The sequence below is a fragment of the Ranitomeya imitator genome, chromosome 5 (assembly GCF_032444005.1).
Source record: "Ranitomeya imitator isolate aRanImi1 chromosome 5, aRanImi1.pri, whole genome shotgun sequence".
NCBI classification, from domain to species: domain Eukaryota; kingdom Metazoa; phylum Chordata; class Amphibia; order Anura; family Dendrobatidae; genus Ranitomeya; species Ranitomeya imitator.
In genome coordinates this window covers 437,932,600-437,951,721 of record NC_091286.1, presented here as the reverse complement: position 1 = coordinate 437,951,721, position 19,122 = coordinate 437,932,600, and the positions used below count along the sequence as shown (strand labels likewise).

Below are 19,122 nucleotides of genomic sequence, written 5' to 3'. Positions count from 1 at the left end.
AAGCCTTGAACACCTCTTCAGACCACAATTTGGGATTTGCTCCCTTCTTGGTGAGGGCTACCAAGGGAGCTACCAAAGTTGAGAAGTGGGGAATGAACTGACGATAGTAAATTTATGAACCCCAAAAAGCGCTGCACCGCTTTAAGAGAATGGGGTTCTTGCCAGTCCATTACAGCCTGTAGTTTGGAAGGATCCATAGCCAATCCCTGGGCGGAGATGATATAGCCCAGGAAAGGTAAAAACTTCTGCTCAAACATACACTTCTGCAACTTTGCATAGAAGGAGTGTTAGGGGTCGAGTTCCCGCTTCTGCACAGGGGGAATCTCGAGCCACCTCCGCTGCGGTCTCCCATTCTTGTCCAGCCGCAGTGGAGTGTGCTCAGCAGGGACGTCGGTCCCAGCGTCTTGCTCATTCTCACTCTGTTCTGAGAGTTACTGCTGCTTCTCCAGTCTCTGCTATTAAAGTCTGTGCTGGTCAGCAGCGAGCGGACTTCTCTCGGACTAAGTCCTTGTCTGCACGTACTGAGCATGCCCAGCGTAAGGTCTCCCGTTGGAGATCGAGGGTCATGTGCTCAGGCTCTGCAGCACATTCCATTGGTCCTCTTGGCAGGTTCTAGAAGGGCAAAAGTGCTGTGGCCACTTCCTGTGCTGCTGCTATATAAACTGCGCATGACCGCACGGCCATGCGCTAGTATTGTCAAACAATTGCTAATGTGTGTATGTTGTGAGTGCAAGTCGTCCTTGGATACCCTTACCCTATAGTATGACTGTTCACGGAAGGTGTATGGCTGCTACCTAGCGCCCGACTTATCCTACAGCACTAGTCACACATTATAGCGTCCAGTTGAAGGGTCTCCGCAGTCTTTTTGGAGAAGACGTCTGCATAGGACCAATAGCACTTGGGAAGGGAAGAGAGATCTGCGGGTATCTCAATAGAGGAAACCTGAATGCACTCCCTCACACATCTGCCCTTACATGAATCACTCCAACCCAATATCCTCCCAGAGGTCCTCTCAACATGTGGGGAGTGGAAACGGAGCCAGGGTATTCCCAGCAGAATCTCGTCCATTCCCTCGGGAAGATCAAGAAGGGAAATAATTTCTTGGTGGGAAGGTGACATAGATAACATGAAAGGGACAGTCTGGTGTGTGATTTGTGAGGGAAGTGTCGACCCATTCACTACTCTAACAGTCACCGGGTTGGCGAGCATCACCAGAGGTATTGCATGGTGCAGAGCAAAAGCAGAGGACATGAAATTCCCCTTTGCTCCAGAGTCCACACAAAGCTCGACTGTTAGAGAGGATGAGCCAAACATGATTGTCCCTTTGAAGAACAGCTTGGAAGAAAATGCTGCGGTGTCTAGTGAACCTCCTCCAATGGTTACTAGATGCGATCGTGTACCCGACCGCTGTGGACATTTATTTGCATAATATCATTGTTGTTGACAATTTCTACAAACCACGGGTAATCGAGCGGTCCGAGACTTACCGTATATACTCGAGTATAAGCCGAGATTTTCAGCCCAAATTTTTGGGCTGAAAGTGCCCCTCTCGGCTTATACTCGAGTCAAGGTGGGTGGCAGGGTCGGCGGGTGAGGGGGAGAGGGCGCTGAGGCATACTTACCTAGTCCCAGCGATCCTGGCGCTTCCTGCCGTCCCACGGTCTTCTGTGCTGCAGCTTCTTCCCCACTTCAGCGGTCACGTGGGACCGCTCATTAGAGAAATGAATAGGCAGCTCCACCTCCCATAGGGGTGGAGCCGCCTATTCATTTCTCTAATCAGCGGTAATGGTGACCGCTGATAGAGGAAGAAGCTGCGGCACCGAAGACAGCTGTGCGGGGGAAGGAGCCGGACCAGGTAAGTATGTAATATTCACCTGTCTGCGTTCCAGCCGCCGGGCGTCGCTCCATCTTCCCGGCGTCTCTGCGCTCTGACTGTGCAGGTCAGAGGGCGCGATGACGCATATAGTGTGCGCGGCGCCCTCTGCCTGATCAGTCAGTGCGCAGAGACGCCGGGACCGGACGCTGGGGAGCTGCAATCAAGAGAGGTGAGTATTGCTTTTTTTTTTTTTTTTTTTACTGCAGCAGCGACAATGGCAGAGCTTTCTATGGGGCAATATGAACGGTGCAGAGCACTATATGAGGCACAGCTATGGGGCAATAATGAATGGTACAGAGCACTATATGAGGCACAGCTATAGGGAACTATGAACGGTGCAGAGCACTATATGAGGCACAGCTATAGGGAACTATGAACGGTGCAGAGCACTATATGGCACAGCTATAGGGAACTATGAATGGTGCAGAGCACTATATGGGGCACAGCTATAGGGAACTATGAACGGTGCAGAGCACGATATGGGGCACAGCTATGGGGAACTATGAACGGTGCAGAGCACTATATGGGGCACAGCTATGGGGCAATAATGAACAGTGCAGAGCACTACATGGCACAGCTATGGGGAAATAATGATCTATTTTTATTTTTAACATTTACCAGTAGCTGCTGCATTTCCACCCTAGGCTTATACTCGAGTCAATAAGTTTTCCCAGTTTTTTGTGGCAAAATTAGGGGGGTCGGCTTATACTCGGGTCGGCTTATACTCGAGTATATACGGTAGGTCCCGCTCGAGAAACCTCCATGACCTCATGGAAATTGGACGCCTGAACGGTAGATTCTAGAGATCTGGCGAAGGTGGGAGCCAGCCGAAACCTCTGCCTACACTGGGTCCGCTCTAACCTCCGCTCGTTAAAACGGTGGTCGATGCGGGTAGATATAGTAATGAGCTCCTCCAGTGTGGCGGGAATCTCCCTGGTGGCCAAGGCGTCCTTCAGATGGCCTGCCAGTGCTTTCCAGAACACCGGAATAAGGACTTTATCCGGCCACTCCAGCTCAGAGACCAGAGTCCGGAATTGCACGGTGAACTGGCTGACCATGGACGAACTCTGAGCTATTGCCAACAATTAGAGCGCGGTAGACCAGTTTCAGAGCGTCCAGGAAGAGAGGAGCGCTCTGCACCACACGATCATTAAGCTCCCATAGCAGCGTTGCCCACTCCAACGCCCTGCCCGACAAAAGGGATAAAATAAATACCACTTTCACCCGTTCCGTAGGAAAATGTGCAGCCAGGAGCTCAAGGAGTATGGAGCACTGACTCACGAATCCCTGACACAGCTTACTGTCACCAGCAAACTTGTCTGGAAGCGGGAGACGGAATAAAGTCGGAGCAGGGGTGGTGTTGTGAATTCAGCTTTTGGGCTCCCTCCGGTGGTTGTAGAGGGTAATGCAGTTGTGCCTGGACTGCAGGAGTGGACAGGTGTATCTACTAATTGCAAAACTGACTGGGGTATATAGCTTTGCTGGATCCTTTAGTCAGTGCCAGTTGTCCATTGTTCTTGAAGGATTCACTTCCCTGGTGGTCTCTCCAGTTTGCTGTGTTTTTCTACAAAAATAAGTCTTGGCTTTGTTTTTGCTGTCCACCTGCTGTGAACCTTACAGTTCTGTGCATTTTCATGTTTTTGTCTTGTCCAGCTTGGTCTGTGAAGGATTTTTTGCAGCCTAGCTATTTCTCTGGAGATGCAGATATACCCCCCATGTCTTTAGTCAGATGTGGTGATCCGTACTTTCTGCGGTGGATATTTTCTAGTGTTTTTATACTGACCGCATAGTACTCTGTTCTATTCTTTCTTTTTAGCTAGTATGGCCTCCTATGCTAAAATCTGATTTCATATCTGCGTATGTTATTTCCCTCTCCTCTCACAGTCAATATTTGTGGGGGGCTATCTATCCTTTGGGGATTTTCTCTGAGGCAAGATTGGTTTCCTGTTTCTGTCTTTAGGGGTAGTTAGATCTTAGGCTGTGCCGAGGGGTCTAGGGAGTGTTAGGTACCCCCCACGGCTACTTCTAGTTGCGCTGCTAGGTTCAGGGTTTGCGGTCACTACAGGGACCACCTTCTCCAGAGTCCGTCTCATGCTGCTCCTAGGCCACCAGATCATAACAGTACAACTGGCCAGCAATGAGTTAAACGCATCTCAGAAGAAGGGAAGGAAAGTGCTGAGCCATTTTTTTTTCTGTAGTGTGTTTTGTCTTTCCTTTCCTCTTTACCTCTGGGTGGCTACGGAGTCTAGTATTAACATGAATGTTCAGGAGTTAGTTTCTCGGGTGGATCAGCTTGCTGCTAGGGTACAAGGTATTTCAGATTTCATTGTTCAGACTCCTGCCTTAGAACCTAAGATTCCCACTCCTGATTTATTCTTTGGTGACAGATCCAAATTTTTGAGTTTCAAAAATAACTGTAAACTGTTTTTTGCATTAAGACCCCGGTCTTCTGGTGATCCTATTCAGCAGGTTAAAATCATCATATCTCTGCTGCGTGGTGACCCACAGGATTGGGCATTTTCCCTGGAATCTGGCAATCCTGCTTTGCTTAATGTTGATTCGTTCTTTCAGGCATTGGGGTTGTTGTATGATGAGCCTAATTCTGTGGATCAGGCTGAGAAAATCTTGTTAGCCCTGTGTCAAGGTCAAGAAGTGGCAGAATTGTATTGCCAGAAATTTAGAAAATGGTCTGTACTGACTAAATGGAATGAGGATGCCTTGGCGGCAATTTTCAGAAAGGTTCTTTCTGAATCCGTTAAAGATGTTATGGTGGGGTTCCCCACGCCTGCTGGTCTGAGTGATTCTATGTCTCTGGCCATTCAGATTGATCGGTGCTTGCGCGAGCGCAGAGTTGTGCACACTGTGGCGTTGTCCTCTGAGCGGAGCCCTGAGCCTATGCAGTGTGATAGGATTTTGTCTAGAGCTGAACGTCAAACATTCAGGCATCAGAATAGGTTGTGTTTTTACTGCGGCGATTCTGCTCATGTTATTTATGATTGCCCTAAGCGTACTAAGAAAATCGCTAGTTCTGTTGCCATCAGTACTATACAACCTAAATTTCTGTTATCTGTGACCTTGATCTGCTCATTATCATCATTTTCTGTCATGGCATTTGTGGATTCAAGCGCCGCTCTGAACTTAATGGACTTAGAATTTGCCAGATGTTGTGGTTTTCCCTTGCAGCATTTGCAGAACCCTATTCCTTTGAGGGGCATTGATGCTACACCGTTGGCTAAAAATAAACCTCAGTTTTGGACACAGCTGACCATGCGCATGGCGCCAGCCCATCAGGAAGATTGTCGTTTTCTGGTGTTGCATAATTTGCATGATGATATTGTGCTGGGTTTTCCATGGTTGCAGCTACATAATCCGGTGTTAGATTGGAAATCCATGTCTGTGACTAGTTGGGGTTGTCAGGGGGTTCATGATCAGGTTCCTTTGATGTCAATTTCCTCTTCCCCCTCTTCTGAAGTTCCTGAGTTTTTGTCTGACTTCCAGGATGTATTCGATAAGCCCAAATCCAGTTCCCTTCCACCGCATAGGGACTGTGATTGTGCTATTGACTTGATTCCAGGTTGTAAGTTCCCTAAGGGCCGACTTTTCAACCTGTCTGTGCCTGAACATACCGCCATGCGGAGCTACATTAAGGAGTCTTTGGAGAAAGGGCATATTCGGCCATCTTCTTCACCGTTGGGAGCGGGGTTCTTTTTTGTTGCCAAGAAGGATGCCTCCTTGAGACCCTGTGTTGATTATCGCCTCTTGAATAAGATCACGGTTAAATTTCAATACCCCTTGCCTTTGCTTACTGATTTGTTTGCTAGGATTAAGGGGTCTAGCTGGTTTACTAAGATTGACCTTCGAGGGGCATATAATCTTATTCGTATCAAGCAGGGTGACGAATGGAAAACTGCATTTAATACGCCCGAAGGCCATTTTGAATACCTTGTGATGCCATTCGGACTCTCTAATGCCCCATCTGTGTTCCAATCCTTCATGCATGATATCTTTCGGAGTTATCTTGATAAATTCATGGTTGTATATTTGGATGATATTTTGATTTTTTCCAATGATTGGGAGTCTCATGTGAAACAGGTCAGGATGGTATTTCAGATCCTTCGTAATAATGCTTTATTTGTGAAGGGGTCAAAGTGCCTCTTTGGAGTGCAGAAGGTTTCTTTTTTGGGTTTCATTTTTTCTCCCTCATCTATAGAAATGGATCAGGTTAAGGTTCAGGCCATTCATGATTGGATTCAGCCCACATCTGTGAAGAGACTTCAGAAATTCTTGGGCTTTGCTAATTTTTATCGTTGTTTCATTGCCAACTTCTCCAGTGTGGTTAAACCTTTAACCGATTTGACCAAGAAAGGCACTGATGTGACGAATTGGTCCTCCGTGGCTGTTTCTGCCTTTCAGGAGCTTAAACGCTGATTTACTTCTGCCCCTGTGTTGCGTCAGCCAGATGTTTCTCTTCTATTTCAGGTTGAGGTTGACGCGTCTGAGATTGGGGCAGGGGCCGTTTTGTCTCAGAGGAATTCTGATGGTTCTTTGATGAAACCATGTGCCTTCTTTTCTCGGAAGTTTTCGCCTGCGGAACACAATTATGATATCGGCAATCGGGAGTTGTTGGCTATGAAGTGGGCATTTGAGGAGTGGTGACATTGGCTTGAGGGGGCCAAGCACCGTATTGTGGTCCTGACCGATCATAAGAATCTGATTTACCTCGAGTCTGCCAAACGGCTGAATCTTAGACAGGCTCGATGGTCCCTGTTTTTCTCCCGTTTTGATTTTGTGGTCTCGTACATTCCTGGTACTAAGAATGTTAAGGCGGATGCCCTCTCTAGGAGTTTTTTTCCTGATTCCCCTGGGGTTCTTGAGCCGGTCGGCATTTTGAAGGAAGGGGTGATTCTTTCTGCCATCTCCCCTAATTTGCGACGGGTTCTTCAGGAATTTCAGGCTGATAAGCCTGACCGCTGTCCTGTGGGGAAACTGTTTGTTCCTGATAGATGGACTAGTAAAGTGATTTCTGAGGTTCATTGTTCTGTGTTGGCTGGCCATCCTGGGATTTTTGGTACCAGAGATTTGGTTAGTAGGTCCTTTTGGTAGCCTTCTTTGTCATGGGATGTGCGTTCTTTTGTGCAGTCCTGTGGGATTTGTGCGCGGGCTAAGCCTTGCTGTTCCCACGCTAGCGGGTTGCTTTTGCCATTGCCGGTCCCTGAGAGACCTTGGACGCATATTTCTATGGATTTTATTTCCGATCTTCCTGTTTCCCAAAGAATGTCGGTTATCTGGGTTGTCTGTGACCGATTTTCTAAGATGGTTCATTTGGTGCCTTTGCCTAAATTGCCTTCTTCTTCTGATTTGGTTCCGTTGTTTTTTCAGCATGTGGTACGTTTGCATGGTATTCCGGAGAATATTGTGTCCGACAGAGGTTCCCAGTTTGTTTCTAGGTTTTGGCGGGCCTTTTGTGCCAAGCTGGGCATTGATTTGTCTTTTTCCTCTGCATTTCATCCTCAGACAAATGGCCAGACTGAGCAAACTAATCAAACCTTGGAGACCTATTTGAGATGCTTTGTGTCTGCTGATCAGGATGAGTGAGTGGCTTTATTGCCATTGGCCGAGTTTGCCCTTAATAATCGGGCTAGTTCAGCTACTTTGGTTTCGCCTTTTTTTGTAATTTTGGTTTTCATCCTCGTTTTTCTTCAGGGCATGTTGAGCCTTCTGACCTTCCTGGTGTGGATTCTGTGGTCGACAGGTTGCAGCAGATTTGGGCTTATGTGGTGGACAATTTGGTGCTGTCTCAGGAGGAGGTTCAGCATTTTGCTAACCGTCGTCGGTGTGCTGGTTCCCAGCTTCGGGTTGGTGATCTGGTTTGGTTATCTTCCCGTCATGTTCCTATGAAGGTTTCTTCCCCTAAGTTTAAGCCTCGATTTATTGGTCCTTATAGGATTTCTGAGATTATTAATCTGGTGTCCTTTCGCCTGGCGCTTCCGGCCTCTTTTGCCATTCATAATGTCTTCCATAGATCTTTGTTGCGGAAATATGTGGAGCCCGTTGTTCCCTCTGTTGATCCTCCGACCCCTGTATTGGTCGTCGAGGAGTTGGAATATGTTGTTGAGAAGATTTTGGATTCCCTTTTTTCGAGGTGGAAGCTTCAGTACCTTGTCAAGGGGAAGGGTTATGGCCAGGAGGATAATTCTTGGGTTACTGTCTCTGATGTCCATGTCGTTGATTTGGTTTGTGCCTTTCATCGGGCTCATCCTGATTGGCCTGGGGGCTCTGGTGAGGGTTCGGTGACCCCTCCTCAAGGGGGGGTACTGTTGTGAATTCAGCTTTTGGGCTCCCTCTGGTGGTTGTAGAGGGTAATGCAGTTGTGCCTGGACTGCAGGAGTGGACAGGTGTAGCTACTAATTGCAAAACTGACTGGGGTATATAGCTTTGCTGGATCCTTTAGTCAGTGCCAGTTGTCCATTGTTCTTGAAGGATTCACTTCCCTGCTGGTCTCTCCAGTTTGCTGTGTTTTTCTACAAAGATAAGTCCTGGCTTTGTTTTTGCTGTCCACCTGCTGTGGACCTTACAGCTCTTTGCATTTTCATGTTTTTGTCTTGTCCAGCTTGGTCTGTGAAGGATTTTTTGCAGCCTAGCTATTTCTCTGGAGATGCAGATATACCCCCCATGTCTTTAGTCAGATGTGGTGATCCGTATTTTCTGCGGTGGATATTTTCTAGTGTTTTTATACTGACCGCATAGTACTCTGTTTTATTCTTTCTTTTTAGCTAATATGGCCTCCTATGCTAAAATCTGATTTCATATCTGCATATGTTATTTCCCTCTCCTCTCACAGTCAATATTTGTGGGGGGCTATCTATCCTTTGGGGATTTTTTCTGAGGCAAGATAGGTTTCCTGTTTCTGTCTTTAGGGGTAGTTAGATTTTAGGCTGTGCCGAGGGGTCTAGGGAGTGTTAGGTACCCCCCACGGCTACTTCTAGTTGTGCTGCTAGGTTCAGGGTTTGCGGTCAGTACAGGGACCACCTTCTCCAGAGTCCGTCTCATGCTGCTCCTAGGCCACCAGATCATAACAGGGTGACAGAGGACAAACTGGCTGCAGCTACACTGGCAGCCTGAGCAGCGACTGCGGTAACATCCACAGCTGAGGTTGTGCGCTCTAGAGCCGCCAACCTACCCTCCAGCTGCTGGATGTACCGCTGTACACGCTGATCGTCCGCCATTTACCAGCCAGACCCTGGCGCTAGTATACTGTTATGGCTGGCGGAATGCACCAAGTAAATATAGAGATGTAATTTGGTGCATTCGCAGCCCGAGGTCCACCGTGCAGGAAAGCTACCTGATGCTGGCAAACGGCGGCACTATATGGCGGTAGAAGCGATCTCTGTTGCTTCACAGAGTCGCTATAAGGAAAGGACTGTGTCCTGTTAAACTCCACAGGAATACACAGTAACTGCTGAGCAGATAGCAGCTTTTGGTCATGCAATGACGGAGGCAAACATACAATCTCCTCACCAGAGGAGCCGGTATTCTAGGTGGCTTATTTCAGCCGGGGCCCTGAAACCATACACACAATCTCCTCACCGGAGGTGCCGGTATTCTAAGTGGCTTATTTCAGCCGGGTCCCTGAATCCACACAAGCGTGACCACATTGGCGCAAAACTTATAACATGCATTGATACTAGCGCATGGCTGTGTGGCCATGTGATCCTTTTATAGCTGCAGCAAGTGCAAGACCTTCCTAGAAGGACCAATGAGAGGCTGCCACAGAGCCTGAGCACCTTCAGGATCTTCCTGGAGAACCAATGGGCTTTGCTGCAGTAAGTATCCAAGCATGTGACCCTCGAATGAGAGATCTTACCCTGGGCATACTCAGAAGGAGAAAAGCAGGACTTAATCCCAAAAGAGTCTGTTCGCCGCTGCCCAGCACTGGCTTCAATGGCAGAAGGTGGAAATGCAGCAATAACCCTCTGCACAGAGTCAGACTGAGCAAGACGCTGGGACTGATGTCTCTGCTTAGCAGGCTCCACTGCAGCAGTAGAAGAATGGGAGACCTCAGCGGAGATGGCCCAAGACTCCCCCTGTGCAGAGACGGGAACTCGACCCCTAACACAATGATTCAAAATTTCTTATTACCATATTTTGTTTACAAAAGAACAGAAAAAAAAGTTAACACATTTAGAAATAGCTGGCAACAATACATATAAAAAAAGTTAAGTTGTACTAATGAAAAACAGCTGGAGGGTCAATTGACTTGAAAATTACACGACTGTGTAGAAAAAAGTATGTTGGAGAGGCAGAGGTGGTCAGAGGTTCACCAATCTCTGAAAACTGAGTGTTAGGCCGGAGTCACACATGCGAGAAACACGTCCGTGTCTCGCATGTGAACAGCAAGCTCTGGTGCCGGCACTTCGGAGCGGAGCGTGCAGCTCCATGTGTTGCTATGCGGCTGCACGCTCCGCTCCGAAGTGCCGGTGCCAGAGCTTGCTGTTCACATGCGAGACACGGACGTGTTTCTCGCATGTGTGACTCTAGCCTTAAAGAGACAGACTGACTGACGCATGAATGGCTGTGATGGGAATAACCCTTCATTAATAAATCTGAATTTAATATATTGAACAGGAACTTGTAGATTACAAGGTAAAAATCAGAGAAAATGACCCATATAAAGGCTGCACAATGGTGAAACCTGGACCTTCTGCTGCAAAGGCAAGTTAATTTTATTTTCATAATTTTATTTTTCAGTATGATTTTCTGAAAAAGTTTAATATATTATGTGTTACTGATTATGTTTTTAATCTTTAATCTCATGAGTATTAAAGGGATGGTTCAACCTTTAAATGTAACTAAAAAAGCCGCCCAGCTGGAAATATAATAAGATAATTAAAAAATCAACAGATACAAACCGCTCCTCATCTACCAGTGCCCAGGTTCCCTCTTTGGATCAGTATATTGTTTTAACCCCTTTCTGACATCAGATGTAATAATCCGTCGATGTGCCCTGGACCCATTTGACCACAGACGGATTATTACATCTTCACGATCGTGCGCACGTGGGTGGTGTTCAGGCAATCACTGCCGAATGTCAGCCCTGGCAGTAAATCACAGACCGCTCCCAGCACTTTAACCCCCAAAATGATGTGATCGAACACGACTGCAGTATTCTGGGTGCTGGCAGAGGGCTGACAGCACCTCTGCCCTTGGATCGGAGACTCTTCAGAGTAATGTGGGGTCCCAATCATTGCCATGATGACCAGATGTCCTATAGTGGGGCAAAGTAAAAAAGATTAACAAATGTAAAAAAAATAAGTTTAAATAATTGCAAAAATATTTAAAAAAACTAATCAAAAATAATAATAAAAAAAATCTAAAGATAGTGTATCTATAAATAAATATTTTAATGAAAAAAATATAAATAAGAAAAGTATATATATTTGGTATCGCCGCGTCCACACTGACCAGACCAATAAAACCATCCAACTAGTTAACCCGTTGAGTGAACACCATAAAAAAATAAAAAACAAGGCAAAAAACAATGCTTTGTCATCATATTGCTGAACAAAAAGTGGAATAAAATGAGCTAAAAAAGACAGATATAAATAAACATGGTACTGCTGAAAATGTCATCTATTCCCTCAAAAAAAGCCAAATACAGCTCCATCGGTGAAAAAATAAAAAAGTTATAGCTATCACAATAAGGGTATCTAAAAATAATTATTTTTTCTATAAAATAGTTTTTATTGTGTAAAAGCGCAAAACATAAGAAAACAATAAAAATGCAGTATCACTGTAATCGTAATGACCAGAAAAATAAAGCTGCCTTATCAATTTTACCACACATGGAACAGCATGAACCTCCCCAAAAAGAAATTCCAGAATTGCAGTTTTTTTTTCATTTTGCCTCCCAGAAATTGGAATAGAAAGTGATCAAAAAATGTAATGTGTCTGAAAATGCTACCATTAAAAACGTCAACTTGTTCCGCAAATACCAAGCCATAACATGACTTTGTTGGCCAAAATATGGAAAAATTATAGCGCTCAAAATGTGGTGATGCAAAAACTATTTTTTGCAATAAAGAGTCTATATGTGAGTGATCGAAGCCAAACATAAAAACCCAATATAAATCTGGTATCACTGTAATTGCACCGACCCAAAGAATAAAGTCGCCTAATCATTTATACCGCACAAGGAAAACCAATTCTTAGCCTACTTAGCCTCATTTTTTCATTCAGCCTCCCAAAGATTACAGTAATGTTCGGCGCACATTTATCCTGCTCTCTGCGTTAAACTCTTACACCAGGGTTTCCATGTAAGGCCGGCGTCACACTCAGCGTATAAAAATACGGTCCATAATTTACGGCCGTAATACGCAGAAATGTCCCCAAAATAGTCGTCCGTATCGCCTCCGTAGGCAGGGTGTTTCAGCGTATTTTGCGCATGGCATCCTCCGTATGTAATCCGTATGGCATCCGTACTGTGACATTTTCTCGCAGGCTTGCAAAACCGACATACGGACATACAATGGATCCATGTTCTCAAAAAATCAGAAAAACATATATACTGTCTATATATATATATATATATATATATATGTATATATATATATATATATATATATATATATATATATCATTAAGACACACACATATATATATATATATATATATTTACTTCAGCGCGATATAGCAGAAAGCCGGTAATTCAATTGCCGGCTTTTGCTATCTCCTTCCTAAACCCGACATGATATGAGACATGGTTTACATACAGTAAACCATCTCATATCCCCATTTTTTTGCATATTCCACACTACTAATGTTAGTAGTGTGTATGTGCCATATTTGGGCGCTCTAGCTATTAAATTTAAGGGTTAAATCGCAGAAAAAATTGGCGTGGGCTCCCACGCAATTTTCTCTGCCAGAGTAGTAAAGCCAGTGACTGAGGGCAGATATTAATAGCCTGGAGAGGGTCCACGGTTATTGGCCCCCCCTGGCTAAAAACATCTGCCCCCAGCCACCCCAGAAAAGGCACATCTGTAAGATGCGCCTATTCTGGCACTTGGCCACTCTCTTCCCACTCCCATGTAGCGGTGGGATATGGGGTAATGAAGGGTTAATGTCACCTTGCTATTGTAAGGTGACATTAAGCCAGATTAATAATGGAGAGGCGTCAATTATGACACCTATCCATTATTAATCCAATAGCATGAAATGGTTAAAAAAACACACACACACATTATTAAAAATTATTTTAATGAAATAAACACAGGTTGTTTTAATATTTTATTGCTCTCTCAATCCACCTGAAGACCCTCGCTCTGAAACAAAGGAAAAATAATAAACCAACAATATACATACCTTCTGTTGATCTGTAACGTCCCACGATGTAAATCCATCTGAAGGGGTTAACATATTTTACAGGCAGAAGCTCTGCTATAATGTAGCTGCGCTGAGATCTTGTGGTTCTATGGTGTTTTTCCGATTGTCCAGTTCGATTAAGGTCCATTTTTTGCAGTAGTACAAACCTAAGGAGGTGTCTCGCTACTTGTATACTTGTAACCCCCCCCCCTGGTTCTTGGTACTCTGTGTGTCGGTCCCCATCTTTCGTGATCTAGTGTCAAAAAAGGCCTAGGCTAGGCAACCCTTGTCACCACTTTGAGCATTGAATGTGTGAATAACTATTGACCCACCTGTGGTTCTGTGCAATCAGTTGAACACTTGGATAATTGGGACATGTAGGGAAGCAAGGGGAATTTGGGTGCCACATATGTGGACTATACAGGGTGTGATGTTGAGGTGGAGGAAGTGGAGGAGAGGCCACTTGAAGCTGCAGTTGCCATCCACACGAGTACATGCTCTTTCTGGGCATCATCGACAAGGTGCAACATTGTGCGGCTGCCAAAGAAATGTAGTGGCGTAGCCTGTGCAGTAAAATAGGTTGTCAGTTGTCTTTACATAAGAAGTGACATTGCTTCACTAATGCTTTCACCAACATTACCACCTACCCCACTTACACCTTGAACACTAAGCCTAATTCCCCTTCCATCACGACCTCGCTTTTTCCCAGTCATGTTGCTCAGATAGTGTGGTAGGAGCTCTGTATTAACAACCAAAAATTAGATTTTAAACTCTGCACCACCTCTGCAAAAAGTTGAATTTCAGTGACAGTAAATTCAAAATTGAAATATGGCATGCTGTATCATGTTAGTCACAGAAAAAATCCTTTTTTTTAACCAAGGATCAGGCGTCTATAACACACTAGATGCTACAAACATATGATCATTTATGCCGCTAGAATCAGAGTTTCTTCATTCCCAGCAAATGTAGAGGAAACTCATCTGTACATTACAGCTGGCTCCTGCTGCGTATAGCACGGGCACAACTCATGTACGTTCGCCTTCTGATATTGTACATGATCATTCTGCTGCAGAAAGTTATACCCCACCTGGGCAAATGTGTGCATCATTTTAAGCTAATGTAATGTGTTAATGTACCATTATTGTTTATGAACAGCATTTTATATTGAATTAGCTAAAAGCAGTACACGATAGTTTAATTCTTGTTCATTAAAAACAGTTTCTAAATTCTTTCTGCATCAAGTAGACTCCAGTGGAAGGAATCCTTATTCTACACCAGTTCCCATTCTCCTCCACTTTACAGCGCATGTCTGTCATTACCCAGATTATTGGAGAGAGTAATATGACAATGTTCATGAAAGGGGCGCCTGAAATGGTTGTGTGCTATTGCAAACCAGAAACAGGTAACTATAAAGTATGTGTAGTATAGTTAGAATAACTGTGATGTGTTGTATAATTATTGACTAATTATTTTGTTGATATAATAGTTTACATTTGTACATTGATAATAAAATACAAAAATCTTCTTCAAAATGAGGAAGTTTGCACAATGAGTAAAAATTAATTGGTTATGATTATATAACTATGGAAATGATGGTAATTTAGATATTTATATTGCCCTTCTTGTGATATTTATTTAAGAACAGCAAGTAGGGCAATAGAAACTTTAACTTCAGGGCATCTTTCAACATTTATCTAACTTTATACCACCTACTGGTTCAATTTGCAGAATTTTTTTCCAGATAACTTTGGCATAATTTGGCATATGTGCAAAATTAAATATTCACTTCTAATACAAAGGAAAGTATGAAGTTTGCTATGATTTCCAGAAATATAAAATATGTATATTCCTTCCTAAATTCATGGAACTGTAATCAACACATATTTTGTTACAGTCTATATGGCTATAGATAATTTTGATTTTGAGTAGTGTTTCTCATTTCTTAATAGTTCCAGACAACTTCTCTGAGAAACTTGATGATTGCACAGTACAAGGCTTCCGGGTAATTGGGCTAGCTTGTCGGTCACTGCAAAAAGAAGATCTGCCAAAGTCTTTTAACACAGACAGGTAAGAATAACTTTTACATATACTTAAGTATTAAGACCCTGATTTGTTAAGACTGGAGTTTTGTATGCCAGTTTTAATAAGGGAAGTGCAGGAATAAGACATACTGTATTCATTAACAGGTTGTAGGGATCTGTACTCACTCAGCTGCTCTTGAGGTAGGCACAGGAGGCAGTTCTCATGCAATAATCGAGGCAAGTTCATTTCACTTCATAAACCGCTCCGGAAGGCAAAGCAAAACAGAGCCTTTTCTAGCACAAAGTGAAAATAAAACTGAAAACAAATAGTCCATGTGGTATTGCGGGACCGCCCACTCAGGTCAGTGCTTTTAGACACTGAAGGTAGAGTTGAGCGACTTTTACTTTTTTAGGGTTGAGTCGGGTTTCGCGAAACCCGACTATCTCAAAAGTCGAGTCGAGTGAAATCGGCCGATTATCGCGAAAAGTCGGGGATCGACCGAAACATGAAACCCAATGCAAGTCAATGGGGAAGCATAGTCGGCAGTGAGTGGAGGCCAGGAAAACACCTACAGTGCCCATTTTAATGGCAAAAACATCCATTCTTGTTACTGAAGCTTGTCAATCTTAATTTACCTTATAATAATAGTTAGGCATTGGAAATTGGGGGTCATTTGGCTAAAGTTGTGGGGGGTATGGCTGATTCAAGTATTTAGTGGGCCCAGGAAACGTCGACCACATCACGGCAGTGGAGCAGGGAGAGGTAAGTATATCAACTTTGCAAGTGCTGTGATCCTGAGCAAGCAGGGGGGGCCCACTCATTCGCATTGGCACTGGCGCAGGGCCCCTCAAAGTACGGCGGTGTATTTTCACGGCGGGGGCACCTCCCACCGGCAGTGACAGTTTTGCGTACTATGAGGGGCCCTGTGCCAGTGATGTCGCCAACGAGTATGCCCCCCCACCTGATAAAGGTACCTGCACTTTCATCTGCATCTTCCTCTTTGTCCCCGTGTAAGGTGGTATAGTATGCGGGAAGGGGAATCTGACTTTCAGCAGGGTCAGATTCTGGCTGTGTAGCGTACAAGGGGAATGTAGCGGTCTGGGTCAATGTACCAGCAGACTCATCTAGCACTGGCTGGGCAATGGGCAGGATGAGGAGGAAACACACTATAGGCCCAAATAATAAAGTGGGCTAAATGCAGTTCAAAATTGGTAACAGGACTAACCAGGCGGCATTGCTTTGTTCAGTGGAAGACAACTGTAATGAGAGGCTGACACAGTGAGTAGGCCCAAATCAGGAAGTAGGCTAAATGCAGTTCAAAATTGGTAACAGTAGTAAACAGGTGGCACTGCTTTGTTCAGTGGAGGAGAACAGCAAGGAGCGACAGACACCGTTAGTAGGGCAAACAAAACTAGTAGGCCAAATGCAGTGTAATTTAAAAACTACTTAATGAAAGCCTGAAGATAGAAGCTAAGGCAAGTAAATCTGGAGAACACCTTGGAGTGGCAGACACCGTTAGTAGGCCCCAACAAAACTAGTAGGCCAACTGCAGTGTTATATTAACAACTACGTAATGAGAGACTGAAGATTGAAGCTAAGGCAAGTAAACCTGGAGAACACCTTGGAGCAGCAGACACCGTTAGTAGGCCCCAACCAAACTAGTAGGCCAACTGCAGTGTTACATTAACAACTACTTAATGAGAGCCTGAAGATTCAAGCTAAGGCAAGTAAACCTGGAGAACACCTTGGAGCGGCAGACACCGTTAGTAGGCCCCAACAAAACTAGTAGGCCAACTGCAGTGTTATATTAACAACTACTTAATGAGAGACTGAAGATTGAAGCTAAGGCAAGTAAACCTGGAGAACACCTTGGAGCGGCAGACACCGTTAGTAGGCCCCAACCAAACTAGTAGGCCAACTGCAGTGTTATATTAACAACTACTTAATGAGAGCCTGAAGATTGAAGCACATGAAAGTAAACCTGGAGAAGACCTTGGAGCGGCAGACACCGTTACTAGGCCCCATCCAAACTAGTAGGCCAACTGCAGTGTTATATTAACAACTACTTAATGAGAGCCTGAAGATTCAAGCTAAGGCAAGTAAACCTGGAGAACACCTTGGAGCGGCAGACACCGTTAGTAGGCCCCAACCAAACTAGTAGGCCAAATGCAGTGTTATATTAAAAACTACTTAATGAGAGCCTGAAGATTGAAGCACATGAAAGTAAACCTGGAGAACACCTTGGAGCGGCAGACACCGTTAGTAGGCTCCAACCAAGCTAGTAGGCCAACTGCAGTGTTATATTAACAACTACTTAATGAGAGCCTGAAGATTGAAGCTAAGGCAAGTAAACCTAGAGAACACCTTGGAGCCGCAGACACCGTTAGTAGGCCCCAACCAAACTAGTAGGCCAACTGTAGTGTTATATTAACAACTACTTAATGAGAGCCTGAAGTTTGAAGCACATGAAAGTAAACCTGGAGAACACCTTGGAGCTGCAGACACCGTTAGTAGGCCCTAACCAAACTAGTAGGCCAAATGCAGTGTTATATTAACAACTACTTAAGGAAAGACTGAAGATTGAAGCTTGGGAAAGTAAACCAGGAGAACACCTTGAAGCGGCATACACAGTTTGTAAAACCCAACCAAACTTGTAGGTCAACTGCAGTGTTATATTAACAACTACTTAATGAGAGCCTGAATATTGAAGCAAAGGCAAGTAAACCTGGAGAACACCTTGGAGCGGCAGACACTGTTAGTAGGCCCCAACCAAACTGGTAGGCCAAATGCAGTGTTATATTAACAACTACTTAATGAGAGCCTGAAGATTGAAGCACATGAAAGTAAACCTGGAGAACACCTTGGAACGGCAGACACCGTTAGTAGGCCCCAACCAAACTAGTAGGCCAACTGCAGTGTTATATTAACAACTACTTAATGAGAGCCTGAAGATTGAAGCTAAGGCAAGTAAACCTGTAAAACACCTTGGAGCGGCAGACAACGTTAGTAGGCCCCAACCAAACTAGTAGGCCAACTGCAATGTTATATTAACAACTACTTAATGAGAGCCTGAAGATTGAAGCTCGGGAAATTAAACCAGGAGAACGCCTTGGAGCGGCAGACACCGTTAGTAGGCCCCAACCAAACTAGTAGGCCTAATGCAGTGTTATATTAACAACTACTTAATGAGAGCCTGAAGATTGAAGCTCGGGAAAGTAAACCTGGAGAACACCTTGGAGTGGCAGACACCGTTTGTAGAACCCAACCAAACTTGTAGCCCCAATGCAGTTTTCAAATTCCGATAGGCTGAAAACCTGGCAATTGCAGCTCAGCTTTTTTAAGAGGAGGACAGCTGTATTGAGTGGCGCAGACAATCACTGGTAGTAGGCCTTACACCACAAAGTTGGCTCGATGCAGGTTTAAAAAAGGTTACAGGGGTACAAGGGCAGCATTGATGTGGTCAGCGGAGGACAATTGGCAGGAGGGACCGCAGACAGACTTACTAGGCCTTAAATTAAAAAAGTTGGCTCAATGCAGGTTTAATTAGATTGCAGGGGTGTACAGGCAGCATTGGTGTGGTCAGCGGAGGACAATTGGAAGGAGGGACCACAGACAGACTTAGTAGGCCTAAAGTAAAAAAATAGGCTCAATGCAGGTTTAATTAGATTGCAGGGGTGCACAGGCAGCATTGGTGTCGTCAGAGGAGGAAAATTGGAAGGAGGGACCGCAGACAGACTTAGTAGGCCTAAAATAAATAAAATTAGGCTCAATGCAGGTTTAATTATGTTGAAGGGGTGCACAGGCAGCATTGGTGTGGTCAGCGGAGGACAATTGGATGGAGGGACCGCAGACAGACTTAGTAGGCC

The 19,122-nt window shown here is 44.7% G+C and overlaps 1 protein-coding gene across 3 annotated transcripts in view; it reads left to right on the top strand.

Annotated features, from left to right (window-relative positions):
* The window catches only part of LOC138638118 (probable cation-transporting ATPase 13A4), a 900,755-nt gene that overhangs the window by 480,568 nt on the left and 401,065 nt on the right, over positions 1 to 19,122 (top strand). For all 3 annotated transcript variants that reach the window (XM_069727142.1, XM_069727140.1, XM_069727141.1), the window contains 3 exons: positions 10,502 to 10,588; positions 14,480 to 14,636; positions 15,184 to 15,301. In XM_069727142.1, the coding sequence (XP_069583243.1) occupies positions 10,502 to 10,588; positions 14,480 to 14,636; positions 15,184 to 15,301 (362 nt within the window). The remainder of the gene's footprint in view (positions 1 to 10,501; positions 10,589 to 14,479; positions 14,637 to 15,183; positions 15,302 to 19,122) is intronic.